Here is a 14,774-nt window from a genome sequence, read left to right as displayed (position 1 = left end):
TTTTAATAAGGTGGATTTAAAATTGGCTTAGTTGTCGGAGACAGAGGGTGATGACAGAAGGCTGCTTTAGTGACTGGAAGCCAGTGTCCAGTGGTGTCCCACAGGGATCTGTGCTGGGTCCCCTATTATTCGTCATTTATATAAACAACACAGATGACTAAGTCAGGGGTAGGATTAGTAAACTTGCGGATGACACAAAGATTGGCCAGGTGGTTAACAGTGAGGTCGAGTGTCTTGGGCTGCAGGAAGATGTAGATGGGATGGTCAAATGGGCAGATAAGTGGCAGATGGAATTTAACCCTGAAATGTGTGAGGTGATACACTTCGGAAGGAGTAATTTGACAAAGAAGTATTCAATGAGCGGCATGACACTGGGAGGTTCTGAGGAACAAAGGGATCTTGGCGTGTGTGTCCATAGATCTCTGAAGGCGGAGAGGCATGTTAGTGGGGTGGTGACAAAGGCACTTGGGACACTTGCCTTTATCAATCAAGGCATAGATTACAAAAGTAGGGAGGTCATGTTGCGGTTGTATAGAACCTTGGTGAGGCCACAGCTGGGGTACTGTGTGCAGTTCTGGTCACTACATTATGGGAAGGATGTGATTGCACTGGAGGGGGAGCAGAGGAGATTCACCAGGATATTGCCTGGATTGAAACATTTAAGTTATGAAGAGAGGTTGGATAGACTTGGGTTGTTTTCGTTGGAGCAGAGAAGACTTGAGGGGCAACCTGATCGAGGTGTACAAGATTATGAGGGGCATGGACAGGGTGGATAGGGAGCAGCTGTTCCCCTTAGTTGAAGGGTCAGTCACGAGAGGACACAAATTCAAGGTGAGGGGCAGGAGGTTTAGGGGGGATGTGATGAAAAACTTTTTTACCCAGAGGGTGGTGACGGTCTGGAATGCGCTGCGTTGGAGGGTGGTGGAGGTGGGTTGCCTCACATCCTTTAAAAAGTACCTGAATGAACACTTGGCACGTCATAACATTCAAGGCTATGGGCCAAGTGCTGGTAAATGCGATTAGGTAGGTAGGTCAGGTGTTCCTCACGTGTCGGTGCAGACTCGATGGGCCGAAGGGCCCCTTCTGCACCGTGTGATTCTGTGAAAGGAGCAGGAATATTTAATCACTGGAATTATAGGAACAAATATTTAATCACGGGGAATATAGGAACACGCATATTCAATCACGGGGAATATGGGAACAGGAATATTCAATCATGGGGAATATTGGAACAGGAGTATTTAATCATGGGGAATATAGGAACAGGAATATTCAATATTCAATCACGGGGAATATGGTAACAGGAATATTCAATCACAGGGAATATCGGAACAGGAGTATTTAATCATGGGGAATATAGGAATAGGAATATTCAATCATGGGGAATATAGGAACAGGAATGTTCAATCACGGGGAATATGGGAACAGGAATATTTAATCACGGGGACTATTCGATCAGGAATATTTAATCAGTGGGGAATATGGGAACAGGAATATTCAATCACGGGGAATATGGGAACAAGAATATTTAATCATGGGGAATATAGGAACAGGAATATTCAATCATGGGGAATATGGGAACAGGAATATTTAATCATGGGGACTATTCGATCAGGAATATTTAATCAGTGGGGAATATGGGAACAGGAATATTTAATCATGGGGACTATTCGATCAGGAATATTTAATCAGTGGGGAATATGGGAACAGGAATATTCAATCACGGGGAATATGGGAACAAGAATATTTAATCACGGGGAATATCGGAACAGGTTATTCAATCACGGGGAACATAGGAACCGGAATATTTAATCACAGGGAATATAGGAACAGGAATATTCAATCACGGGGAATATCGGAACAGGAGTATTTAATCATGGGGAATATAGGAACCGGAATATTCAATCACGGGGAATATAGGAACAGGAATATTCAATCACGGGGAATATCGGAACAGGAATATTCAATCACATTGCATATAGGAACAGGAATATTTAACCAGTGGGAATATAGGAACAGGAATGTTTATTGAGTGGGGAATACAGGAACAGGAATATTTAATCAGTGGGGAAATTTAGGAAGCGTCTTTGGGACATTTTACTCTCTTAACCTTCACTAACCTGCTTGTCAGTGTTGCTGTGTGCTTGCCCCATCCTTTATCCTCCTCCCTGTTTCTTCTCCTACAGGTTGGGCTGCAACAGTACAATTCAATCCTGCTGCGCATGACGAGTTTTCCAAGTTCCGTTCCCGACAGGACACCTTCAGCCTGGGCGTGTGTAACGGGTGCCAACTGATGGCGTTACTCGGCTGGGTGGCTTCTGAACCTGACTTAGAAATGTTGAACGGTGAGAACATCTCAGACCCTGGTTCACTCTCCTGTTTCATGTGTCACATGTATAACATCGGAATACGTGGAATATATGACCCAGACAATCCATTCAGCCCAACTCGTTCATGTCAGCATTTATACTCCACCGGAGCCTTTCCTGACTTTCCTCATTTAACTCTTATCACTTCTCCCTTAATTGCTTATCTAGCCCCTCCTAAATGTGTCAATTCTATTCATTTCTGCCACTCACTGTGGTAGGAAGTTCCACTTTCTCAGTCAAGAAGTTTCTCCTGAACTTCCTGTTACATTCTTGGTGACTAGGTCCCGATTGGCTCACTTGGTTAGATGGCTTGAGTGTGGATCAGAATAACACCAACCATCTGGCTGAGGTCGACTTTGGAGCTGCTTCCTCACCCTGCCCCGGGAGTGGAAGGCAATGGCAAATCACCACATGACAGAAGCAGCTCAGGGTGAAGCCTCAGCAGATAATGAGCCAAGGACCTGCAATGAACACAAAATACTGCGGATGCTGGAAATCTGAAATGGAAACAAAAAATACTGGAAAAACCCAGCTGGTCTGGCAGCATCTGTGGAGAGAGAAACAGAGTTAACGTTTCGAGTCTGTATGACTCTCCTTCAGAGCTGAAGAGAAATAGAAATGTGATGGATTTTACACTGTTTAAGAGGAGGTGCAGCAGATGGTGCAAGATAGAAAGCCAGGGATGAGTGGCAGCTAAAGGGAGATTGACAAAGATGTCATGGACACGGGGCAAAGGGAGTGTTAATGATAGCGGAGGTTGTTTGGGGAAAAAGGATGCAAAAAATGAATACATAATTTTAAGTTTTTTAAAAATTTATTTTTATTTAAAACTAAAAAAACAAGAAAAAAGGAGCAAAGGGATTAAAAAAAAGGTGAAGATAGAGGAGAGATTTCATGGTCTGAAGTTGTTGAACTCAATGTTAAGTCCGGTAGGCTATAAAGTGCCTAATCGGAAGATGAGGTGCTGTTCCTCCAGTTTGCGTTGGGCTTCACTGGAACATTGCAGCAGGCCAAGGACAGACATGAGAGCAGGATGGTGTGTTGAAATGGCAAGCAACAAGTAGGCCTGGGTCATGCTTGTGGACAGACTGAAGGTGTTCTGCAAAGTGGTAATCCAGTCTGCGTTTGGTCTCCCCAATATGGAGGAGACCGCATTGGGAGTAGCGAAATTAGTAGACTAAATTGAAGGAGGTGCAAGTGAAGCAATGCTTCACCTGAAAGGAGTGTTTGGGCCCTTGGACGGTGAGGACGGAGGAGGTAAAGGGGCAGGTGTTTCACCTTCTGCGATTGCATGAGAAGATGCCATGGGCAGGGAATGAGGTGTTGGGGGTGATGGAGGAGTGGACCAGGATGTCCTGGAGGGAACGGTCCCTACTGAATGCTGACCGGTGCGTGAGGGGAAGATGTGTTTGGTGGTGGCATCATTCTCCTTTTTCCCCAACCACCACCGTGACCCCCCCACAGGACTTTGGTTTCTAGGTTGTGCTTTCACAGAGCGGTGACCCTTGTTCTGCTCAGCTGTTATCTTTATGCCACTATCAGCACCTTCTTTAGACTTTACCACTACCGTTAACACCCTTTGCCCTGTGTCCATGATATCTTTGTCAATCTCTCCTTAGTTGACTTTCTATCTTGCTCCACCCCCTCTTAAAAATCCATCACATTTCTACTTCTCTGAAGAAGTAATATAGACTCGAAACGTTAATTCTGTTTCTCTCTTCCCCTCTCTTGAGGGAGGCGATGGTGTAATGGTATTGTCGCTGGACTAGTAATCCAGAGATCCAGGGTAATGCTCTGGGGACCTGGGTTTGAATCCCACCATGGCAGATGGTGGAATTTGAATTTAAAAGTCTAATAATGACCATGAAACCATTGTTGATTGTTGTAAAAAAGCATCTGGTTCACTAATACCTTTTAGGGAAGGAAATCTGTCATCCTTAAAAATACCTGGAAAAGCTCAGCAGGTCTGACAGCATCTGCGGAGAGGAATACAGTTAACGTTTCGAGTCCGTATAACTCTTCAACAAAACTAAGGAAAAAGAGGAGAGGTTTACCAGCTTATATTTCGCCTCTCTTCTATTTTTCCTTAGTTCTGTTGAAGGGTCCTTCGGACTCGAAATGTTAACTGTATTCCTCTCCGCAGATGCTGTCAGACCTGCTGAGTTTTTCCAGGTATTTTTATTTTTGTTTTTGTTTTGGATTTCCAGCATCCGCAGCTTTTTGCTTTTAATCTGACATCCTTACCTGGTCAGGCCTACGTGTGACTCCAAACCCACAGCAATGTGGTTGACTCTTAAATGCCCGCTGAAATGGCCTAGCAAGCCACTCCGTTGTAACAAACTGCTACAAAGTCACAAAACAAAAAAGTAGTGAAACCAGACAGACCACCCGGCATCGACCTAGGCACCGGAAATGACGAAGACAATCTCAACCCTGTCGACCCTGCAAAGTCGTCCTTACTAACATCTGGGGGCTAGTGCCAAAATTGGGAGAGCTGTCTCAGACTAGTCAAGCAACAGCCTGACATAGTCATACTCATGGAATCATACCTTACAGATAATGTCCCAGACTCCACCATCACCATCCCTGGGTATGTCCTGTCCCAGCAGCAGGACAGACCCAGCAGAGGTGGCGGCACACTGGTACACAGTGGGGAGGGAGTTGCCCTGGGAGTCCTCAACATCGACATCAAACCCCATGAAGTCTCATAGCATCAGGTCAAACGTGGGCAAGGAAATCTCCTGCTGAGGGACTGATTGCCCTCCCTCAGCTGATGAATCAGTGCTCCTCCATGTTGACCATCACTTGGAGGAAACACTGAGGGTGGCAAGGGTGCAGAATGTACTCTGGGTGAGGGACTTCAATGTCCATCACCAAGAGTGGCTCAGTAACACCACTACTGACCAAGTTGGCCGAGTCCTAAATGACATAGCTGCTAGACTGGGTCTGTGGCAGGTGGTGAGGAAACCAACAAGAGGGAAAAACATACTTGACCTCATCCTCACCAATCTGCCTGCCGCAGATGCATCTGTCCATGACAGTATCAGTAGGAGTGATCACTGCACAATCATTGTGGAGATGAAGTCCCACTTTCACATTGAGGATACCCTCCATCATGTGTGGCACTACCACCGTGCTAAATGGGATAGATTTCGAACAGGTCTAGTAACTTAAGACTGGGCATCCATGAGATTCTGTGGACCATCAGCATTAGCAGCAGCAGAATTGTACTCGAACGCAATCTGTAATCTCATGGCCCAGCATATCCCCCACTCTACCATTACCATTAAGCCAGGGGATCAACCCTGGTTCAATGAAGAGCGCAGAAGGACATGCCAGGAGCAGCACCAGGCATACCTAAAAATGAGGTGTCAACCTGGTCAAGCTATAACACAGGACTACTTGCATGCCAAACAGCATAAGCAGTAAGTGAAAGATAGAGCTAAGTGATCCCACAACTAACAGATCAGAGCTAAGCTCTGCAGTCCTGCCGCTTCCAGTAGTGAATGGTGGTGGACAATTAAACAACTCATTGGAGGAGGAGGCTCCACAAATATCCCCATCCTCAATGATGGGGGAGCCCAGCACATTAGTGCAAAAGATAAGGCTGAAGTATTTGCAACAATCTTCAGCCAGAAGTGCCGAGTGGATGATCCATCTCAGCCTCCTCCGGAGGTCCCCAGCATCACAGATGCCAGTCTTCAGCCAATTCAATTCACTCCATGTGATATCAAAAAACAGCTGAAGGCCCTGGACACTGCAAAGGCTATGGGCTCTGGCAATAGTACTGAAGACTTGTGCTCCAGAACTTGCCGTGCCCCTAGCCAAGCTGTTCCAGTACAGCTACAACACTGGCATCTACCTGGCATCAACAGTGCTATTAAGCGGCACTTGCTTAGCAATAACCTGCTCACTGATGCCCAGTTTGGGTTTCGCCAGGGCCACTCAGCTCCTGACATCATTACAGCCTTGGTTCAAACATAGACAAAAGAGCTGAACTCCCAAGGTGAGGTGAAAGTGACTGCCCTTGACATCAAAGCAGCATTTGACCGAGTGTGGCATCAAGGAGCCCTAGCAAAACTGGAGTCAATGGGAATCAGGGGGATAAACCTCCACTGGTTGGAGTCATACCTAGCATAAAGGAAGATGGTTGTGGTTGTTGGAGGTCAGTAATCTCAGCTCCAGTTCATCACTGCAGGAGTTCTTCGGGGTAGTGTCGTCGGCCCAACCATCTTCAGCTGCTTCATCAATGACCTTCCTTCCATCATAAGGTCAGAAGTGAGGATGTTCGCTGATATTGCACAATGTTCAGCATCATTCGTGACGACTCAGATATTGAAGCAGCCATGTCCAAATGCAGCAAGACCTGGACAATATCCAGCCTTGGGCTGGCAAGCAGCAAGTAACATTTGCACTACACAAGTGCCAGGCAATGACCATCTCCAACAAAAGAGAATCCAACCATCGGCCCTTGATGTTCAATGGCGTTACCATCACTGATTCCCCCTATCAACATCCTGGGGGTTACCATTGACCAGAAACTGAACTGGACTAACCAAATAAATACTGTGGCTATAAGAGCCGGTCAGAGGCTAGGAATTGTGCGACGAGTAACTCACCTCCTGACAAAGCCTGTCCACCATCTACAAGGCACAAGTCAGGAGTGTAATGAAATGCTCCCCACTTGCCTGGATGAGTGCAGCTCCCACAACACTCAAGAAGCTTGACACCATCCAGGACAAAGCAGTTCGCTTGATTAGCACCACATCCACAAAAATTCACTCCCTTCACCACTGACACGCAGTAGCAGAGCAGTGTGTACCATTTACAAGATGCACTGCAGAAATTCACCAAGGCTCCTTCAACAGCACCTTCCAAACCCACGACAACATTCTGATTTGGAAATATATTCCTTCACTGTCACTGGGTCAAAATCCTGGAACTATCTCCTAACAGCACTGTGGGTGTACCTATACCACATGGACTACAGGAGTTCAAGATAGCAGCTCACCCACCTTCTCAAGGGCAACTAGGGGTGGGCAATAAATGCTGGCTCAGCCAGCGAAGCCCACATCCCAAGAATTAATTTTAAAAATGCTGCTAGACCTGCTGAGTTTTTCCAGCACTTTTTGTTTTAATTTCAGATTTCCAGCATCCGCAGTATTTTGCTTTTATCTTAGTGTTTAATTGACTGCCACTTCTCTTCCAGGAATGCCTACCTTGAAGAAGTACTGCTGTTCTCTCCGACAGGATTTCCGTTTGTCTCTTTTGCCATGTTCACCTTCATTGCTTTCCATTTCCCTCCGGGTGTTTGACAAGGTGTTTATCAAAACTCACTTCCACAGCCATATTCCCTTCCTCAGTGACTGTCTCCATCTCCGACTACCCCATGTGGATTAAAACTGAAGTTCCATCCTTCATATTTCGAATCCACCCGCGATTACAATCCACCCAGATTACCTGGACATACAACACTCCTCGGACTGCTGTTCTTGCTGCATCCCTTCTTCTAAATCCACCCCTATGTACCTGCTATGTATTCACCATACCATCTGACGTTTCTCTCTCTGATGCAAAAGGTTCTGTCCTCAGCAAACGAGTCAGTCTCATCCCCTTACATCCGCACCTCAATGAATTTCGGGCTCGGCATGATGCTGAACTCGTCTTCCGCTGCCTTCGCCTCCTTGCTCACTTTTTTGGGCAGGAGTCCTCCCACCATTCAACGGCTACTTTCACCTGCCTCCAGAATACTCCCCCTACCTGTATTCCTCCCTCCAGCTTCTTATCTGCTCTTGATCTTTTCACTGAGAACTGTCAGCATGACATCGGTAGTCTTAATTTCTCTTCTCCACTCACCCACTCCAACCTGTCTCCTCTGAACTTGCTGCACTCCATTCTCTCAGGTCCAACCCTGACTTTGTTATCAAACCTGTCAACAAGGGTGGCACTGTTGTTTGGCGTACTGACCTCTACCTCGCAGAGACTGAGCGCCAACTCTTAGACACTTCTTCCTACCTCCCTGGACCATGACCCCACCACTGAATATCAAGCCATTGTTTCCAGGACTGTCACTGACCTCACCTCCTCTGGAGATCTTCTGTTGACAGCTTCCAACTTCATAGTCTCCCAACCCCACACAGTCCACTTCTACCTCCTTCCCAAAACAGGACTGTCCCAGTAGACATCGTGTCAGTCTGTTTCTGCCCCACGGAACTTATTTCCCCCTACCTTGACTCCATTCTCTCTCGCCTTGTCCAGTCCAGTCTCTTCGGACCTACATTCACGATTCCTCTGATGCCCTACGTCATATCAAAAATTTCCAGTTTCCTTCACCATGGAGATCCAATCTCTATAAACCTCCATCCCCCACCAGGATGGTCTGAGGGCTCTCCACTTCTTCCTTGAACAGAGGCCCGAACAATCCCCATCCACCACCACTCTCCTCCGTCTGGCTGAACTTGTTCTCTCACTGAACAATTTATCCTTTAGCTTGTCTCACTTCCTCCAAATAAAAGATGTGGCCATGGTTACCCGCATGGGCCCCACTTATGCCTGACTTTTTGTGGGATACGTGGAACATACCTTCTTCCAGTCCGACTCAAGCCCCCTCCTACTCTTTTTCCGGTACATCGATGACTGTATTGGTGCCGCTTCATGCTCTCAGCTGAACCTAGAAATTTATCTATTTTGTTTCCAATTTCCACCCCTCTATCACCTTCACATGGTCAATCTCCAACACTTCCCTTCCTTGACCTCTTGTTGCCATTTCTGGTGATAGACTGTCCACCAGCATTCATTACAAGCCCACCGACTCCCACAGCTACCTCGACTACAGCTCCTCACACCCTGCTTCCTGTAAGGACTCCATGTCCTCAGACTATGACCCCAGGTTCTGGACTCCCTCACAATCGGGAACATCCTTCCTGCATCTACCCTGTCTAGTCCTGTTAGAATTTTATAGGTTTCTATGAGATCCCCCCCTCATTCTTCTGAACTCCAGCAAATATAATCCTAATCGACTCAATCTCTCCTCGTATGTCAGTCCCGCCATCCCAGGAATCAGTCGGGTAAACATTCGCTGCACTCCCTCTATAGCAAGAACATCCTTCCTCAGATAAGGAGACCAAAACTGCGCACAATATTCCAGGTGTGGTCTCACCAAGGCCCTGTATAATTGCAGCAAGACATCCCTGTTCCTGTACTCTAATCCTCTGGCTATGAAGGCCAACATACCATTTGCCTTCTTTACCGCCTGCTGCACCTGCATGCTTACCTTCAGCAACTGGTGCACAAGGACACCCAGGTCTCGTTGCACCTTCCCCTCTATCAATTTATATCCATTCAGATAATAATCTGCCTTCCTGTTTTTGTTACCAAAATGGATAACCTCACATTTATCCACATTATACTGCATCTGCCATGCATTTACCCACTCATCAACTCTAATGTTGATGGTCTCAAGTTTTTCAGTTCATTGCAAGTGGAAACATTCTCTTTGTGTCTCAACTATTAATTTCTTTATTCAATCCTTTGTGCTGTGCTCTGCCTGACTAAGGGCAGGGCAAGGAGGCCAGGTCCCAGTCCCAAAAATGAAAATCAAACCCGTGCTATTGGCATTATTATGAAGCACATGGTAGTCAACTGAGCTAACCAGCCTCCAATCTATAAATACCTTTCATAATTTTAAAGATTTCTATACAAACACTGCTTAACCTTGACCTTTCAAGAGAATAGGAGCGCAGTCTGTTCATTCTGTCTTGATTGGTATGAGCTTGCCGTCCTCTAGTTATCCTATCCCTCTCCAGTGCCTCTGCATCTTTATAATATGGAGACCAGAGGGCTTGTTACAGCTATAGCATGAATTTCATACTTTTCAATTCTATCCCTCCAGAGATAAACCCTAATGCTTAGTTATGTTTTTATGACCCTGTTGACCTACATCACTATTTTCACTGATTCATGCTTGGATTGCGTCAGGGCAGAGGGACCAGGCTGGAGGTCAGAGGGTCTTGAGGTCTTGACCCCAGGGCTTTGTTGGTGAGTGTGTGACTTGGACCAATATCTTTTTCAGATGGTGAAATGCACCCGGGTGTCCTGCTGACCCACAACCGCTCCGGACGCTTTGAGTCCCGCTTTGTCACTGTGACCGTCTTGGAGAGCAGTTCCATCCTGCTGCGAGGGATGGAAGGCTCGACACTTGGAATCTGGGTGGCCCATGGAGAAGGTGAGGCACTGACCATTCCATTCCATACAAGCCCGTGGTAGGTGTTGATGAAAAATGGATCATGCATGAGTCAGCATTGATAGCCTCCAGATGGCCAGGTGACAAATCTCTTGTGTATTCTCAAGTCCTTAACTCAGTGAACCCCTCTAAACTGCAGTCACTTGGTTCTGTGTTCAGTATTAGCCCCTGGGTCTGTGTATCTCTCTAACCCTCCCCCCCCCCCACCCCCATCCTGTGTGTTCAGTATTAGTCCCTGGGTCCTTGTATCTCTCTAAGCCCCCACTGTCCTGTGTGTTCAGTATTAGTCCCTGGGTCTGTGTATATCTCTAACCCTCCATGTCCTGTGTGTTCAGTATTAGTCCCTGGGTCTGTGTATCTCTCTAAGCGCCCCCTGTCCTGTGTGTTCAGTATTAGTCCCTGGGTCTATGTATATCTCTAACCCTCCATGTCCTGTGTGTTCAGTAGTAGTCCCTGGGTCTGTGTATCTCTCTAACGCCCCCCTGTCCTGTGTGTTCAGCATTAGTCCCTGGGTCTGTGTATCTCTCTAACCCCGCTGCCTGTCCTGTGTGTTCAGTAATGGTCCTGGGACTGTGTATCCCTCTAATTCCTAGCTTAGGTTGAGTGCTCCAGTCATGGTCTAGGGCTGGTGCTGGAGACATGTGAGCCAAGAGGGGTAGTGCTCAGACCAGCAGAGTGCAGTGCTCATTCTCTCTCCCATTTCTTTTGCAGGTTACATGCAATTTGAGTCAGACACTGTGCTGAGGCTGGTGACTGAAAGCAACCTGGCTCCACTCCGTTACTGTGATGATTCTGGTGTCCCGACTGAACAATATCCCCAGAATCCCAATGGATCACCACTGGGCATTGCTGCTCTCTGCTCTGCCGATGGCCGGCACCTAGCTATGATGCCTCACCCAGAGCGTTGCACCTTGCTCTGGCAGTGGCCCTGGATGCCTCAGGACTGGCGCCAATCTCTCGCTGTGTCACCATGGTTACGTATGTTCCAGAACGCTCACAAGTGGTGTTTGCAGAGTCTCTAATCATCTGTCTGGCCAGCACTGAGTCTGTCCTTCCTCCCACCTCACCATGTCTGACACTAACACACCTAGCAGACTCTCCTCCACCTGCATTTCTCAGACTGGGCTCCATCATCCCTCAGCCCCCATTCTATACTCAGAAGGGGCTGAGACCAAAGAATCTCTCTCAGTTGAGTTTTAGATGTGTCCTGAGTCATTCATGTCATTGGTTTCATTAAAAATATCTCTGAAAATAAAGACTGATCTCAGTTTCTACCATCTGTCTCCTCTCCCTTCTTGGATGCATTTAATATTCACAAGGAGAACGACAACATCAGACATTCCCAGGACAGGTACAGCACTGGGTTGGATACAAAATCCCTCTACACTGTCCCCATCAAACACTCCCAGGGCAGGGACAGCACAGGGTTAGATACAGAGTAAAGCTCCCTCTACAGTGTCCGATAGAGAGACATCAATTTTCTGATTGAAACAATTCAATTAACAACTATAGGTTTGCTGGAAACCTATGAATTGTGGAAACTTACAGCACAGGAGGCCATTCAGCCTGTCATGCTCTTTGAAAGGGCAATGGCACTTATCCCAAATTCAAGCTTTTAAAATTATTCATGGAATTGGCTTCTACCACCTTTTCAGGTGGGTATTCCAAATCCTGGCAGCTCGCAGATGCAGGATGGGCAATAAATGCTGACCTTGCTGGTGACACTCATCCCATGAATGAATAAAAACAAGTATTCATTTAATAGTTTAGCCATTAACCTGCGGTTGTTCAAAGGAAAGCAGGCAGCATACAAACTTTTATAATTAGCCTGCTAATTAAAATGACTAGACTGTAGCTATGGACCTCAGTTGGAGCCCCAGGTTTGTGCAACGATTATACCACTTAAAGTTAGCCTGTCATTCTGAAAGCCAGATGGGAGTTTTTAAAGGTGAGGTGCATTCTGGGTGCACCAACTGCACTCAAGTCACGGAAGAGGAGTTAGAGAAATGGTGCAACAGGCCAGAGAGGGAGCAGCAAGGTTCTCTGATGCAGCCCAGGAGGCAAACAGGTGAAGGGGGGTCCTCTTCTAGTGAGAGCCAGTAGGTCCTCTAGCACCATACCAACTCAGTAGAAGTAGGTCAGCTTTGCAATTAATGCCATAGTCTAGCCCTAAGCGCCCAGATATAGTGCCATAAGTGACCTCACATGAGACATCAGGGTGCAGCTGTGGCTCAGTTGGCAACATTCTGAGTCATGAAGTTGCAGGTTCAAATCTCACTGCAGGAACTGGGTACAAAAATCCAGTGCAGTACAGTGGGAGTGCTGCACTGCCAGAGGTGCTGTCTTTTGGATGAGATGTTGAACTGAAGCACTGTCTTTACCTCTCACCTGGATGTAAAAGATCCCATAACACTATTTTGAAGATGAGTGGGGAGTTATCCCTGATCTCCTGGTCAATATTTATTCCTCAGTCAACATCACAAGCAAATTATGTGGCTATTATTACATTATTGTTTGTGGAATCTTGCTATACACAAATTGGCTTCCTACATTACACAATGACTACACTTCAAAAGCCAGAAAAGCATTATATAAATGCAAGTCTTTTAAGTTATATGCCAACAACTGCACCATTAACCTCACACACTGCTGCATTCACCATGCCTCCACTCCCCTTCACTTGCCTACCATCAATTTATCAACAATCACATTTGTATCTTCATCTCACACTCTGATCGTGCACAGCTGCAAGTCTCACACATCTCACAGTTTGGACATGCTGTCAGCTAGTTAACTGTGACAGGCCCATCATCCAAATAAAAATGCACCATCTTCACTGGCATGTTTCCCTGTGTGCTACATGACAAGGTGACCCACAACCAGGCAGCAGCACCTAACCAGCAGGCTTGCATATCCTCATACTCATGGCAAGTACAGTGCTGGAAGTCATCAGTGTGGCTGTAACTGAGGCCAATGCCAGCAAAAGGCTGAAACCATTGAAGGTTTTGGTATGTCCCTATCTAATCCACTTTCTGTCATCCCCTCAGCCCAAAATCTCTTCTGATTTACAAACTTCAGGTGGTGTTTCCACGTGGCTCTTTCTTACCCCCACCCCTCCCTCACTGTAACCCTACCTTTTTACTTTTAGATATCTTGAACTAGCGTCGGTGGGAGGCTGAATTCCTCGACAAGCAAGAGACTGATGAAGAACAAACACCATCACTTGACTTGACTCTTGCAGCCATCAGCTCAATGCTGGCTCAGTTCGTACTTTGGCGGGTAGCATAGAGATGGGACCTGCACGTGGTGAGTCAGCGGGCATGAGTGGCCTGCAGCCAGGACAGAGTGAAGAGTAGCATGGTTGCATACGAGTTTAGAGTACTCAGATGAGGACTTTGATGAAGCAGCGTACAGAAAAAGACTGATGGGCATGCATGCTTTCACTGTCAATGATCATGGTGTCTGGCACAGGACTTTGTGCAGAGCTTAGAGCCCATCCTTTCCAGCATGGAAATGGTGGTCATAGTTGTGAACCCAATCATGTCACAGTGTTTGGTAGATCATAAGAATTAGGAGCAGGAGTAGGCCATTTGGCCCATCAAGCCTGCTCCACTATTCAATAAGATCATGGTGATCTGGTTCTGTCCTCAATTCCACTTTCCTGTCTGGCTCCCATAACCTTTGACCCGCTTGTTGATCAAAAATCTAACAGCCTTGAATATATTCAATGACCTAGCCTGTGGGGAAGAAAATGCCAAAGATTAATCTTTGACCCTCTAAGAGAAGAAATTCCGGTGCCCCTCTAGTTCTAGACTCCTCCATGAGGGGAAACATCCTCTCAGCATCCATCCTGTCAAGTCCCCTCAGAATCTTACATATTTTAGTAAGATACTCATTCTTATGATCGCCAATGAGTATAGGCCCAACTTGCTGCCTGCAGCCACTGCCTCCACTTCCACTGCAACACAGGCAGAAGCCACCCAGTATGAGAGTTGTAATGGAAACTCAGACTGCAACCATGAGATTAGACTGCTGCCAGCATGGCTGTGGATGTCAGTGTTCAAAGGGACATGCAGGTTCTCACAAGAGTCCAACAATCTGTCCTCCAATAGATTGCTGTCCAAGATGAAAAGTCATCAACCAGAAATGATAACTGTTTCTCT

The 14,774-nt window shown here is 46.6% G+C and overlaps 1 protein-coding gene across 3 annotated transcripts in view; it reads left to right on the top strand.

The window, feature by feature from the left end:
- pfas (phosphoribosylformylglycinamidine synthase) overlaps positions 1-11,888 on the top strand; it is a 112,296-nt gene extending 100,408 nt beyond the window's left edge. For all 3 annotated transcript variants that reach the window (XM_078534953.1, XM_078534954.1, XM_078534955.1), the window contains exons 27-29: positions 2,187-2,345; positions 10,441-10,593; positions 11,323-11,888. In XM_078534953.1, coding sequence (XP_078391079.1) covers positions 2,187-2,345; positions 10,441-10,593; positions 11,323-11,633 — 623 coding nt within the window. In that variant the 3' untranslated portion in view covers positions 11,634-11,888. The remainder of the gene's footprint in view (positions 1-2,186; positions 2,346-10,440; positions 10,594-11,322) is intronic.
- The last annotated feature ends 2,886 nt before the right edge of the window (positions 11,889-14,774 follow it).

The sequence above is a fragment of the Cetorhinus maximus genome, unplaced genomic scaffold, assembly GCF_964194155.1.
Source record: "Cetorhinus maximus unplaced genomic scaffold, sCetMax3.hap1.1 HAP1_SCAFFOLD_162, whole genome shotgun sequence".
NCBI lineage: Eukaryota > Metazoa > Chordata > Chondrichthyes > Lamniformes > Cetorhinidae > Cetorhinus > Cetorhinus maximus.
This window is presented reverse-complemented; position numbering and strand designations above follow the sequence as displayed.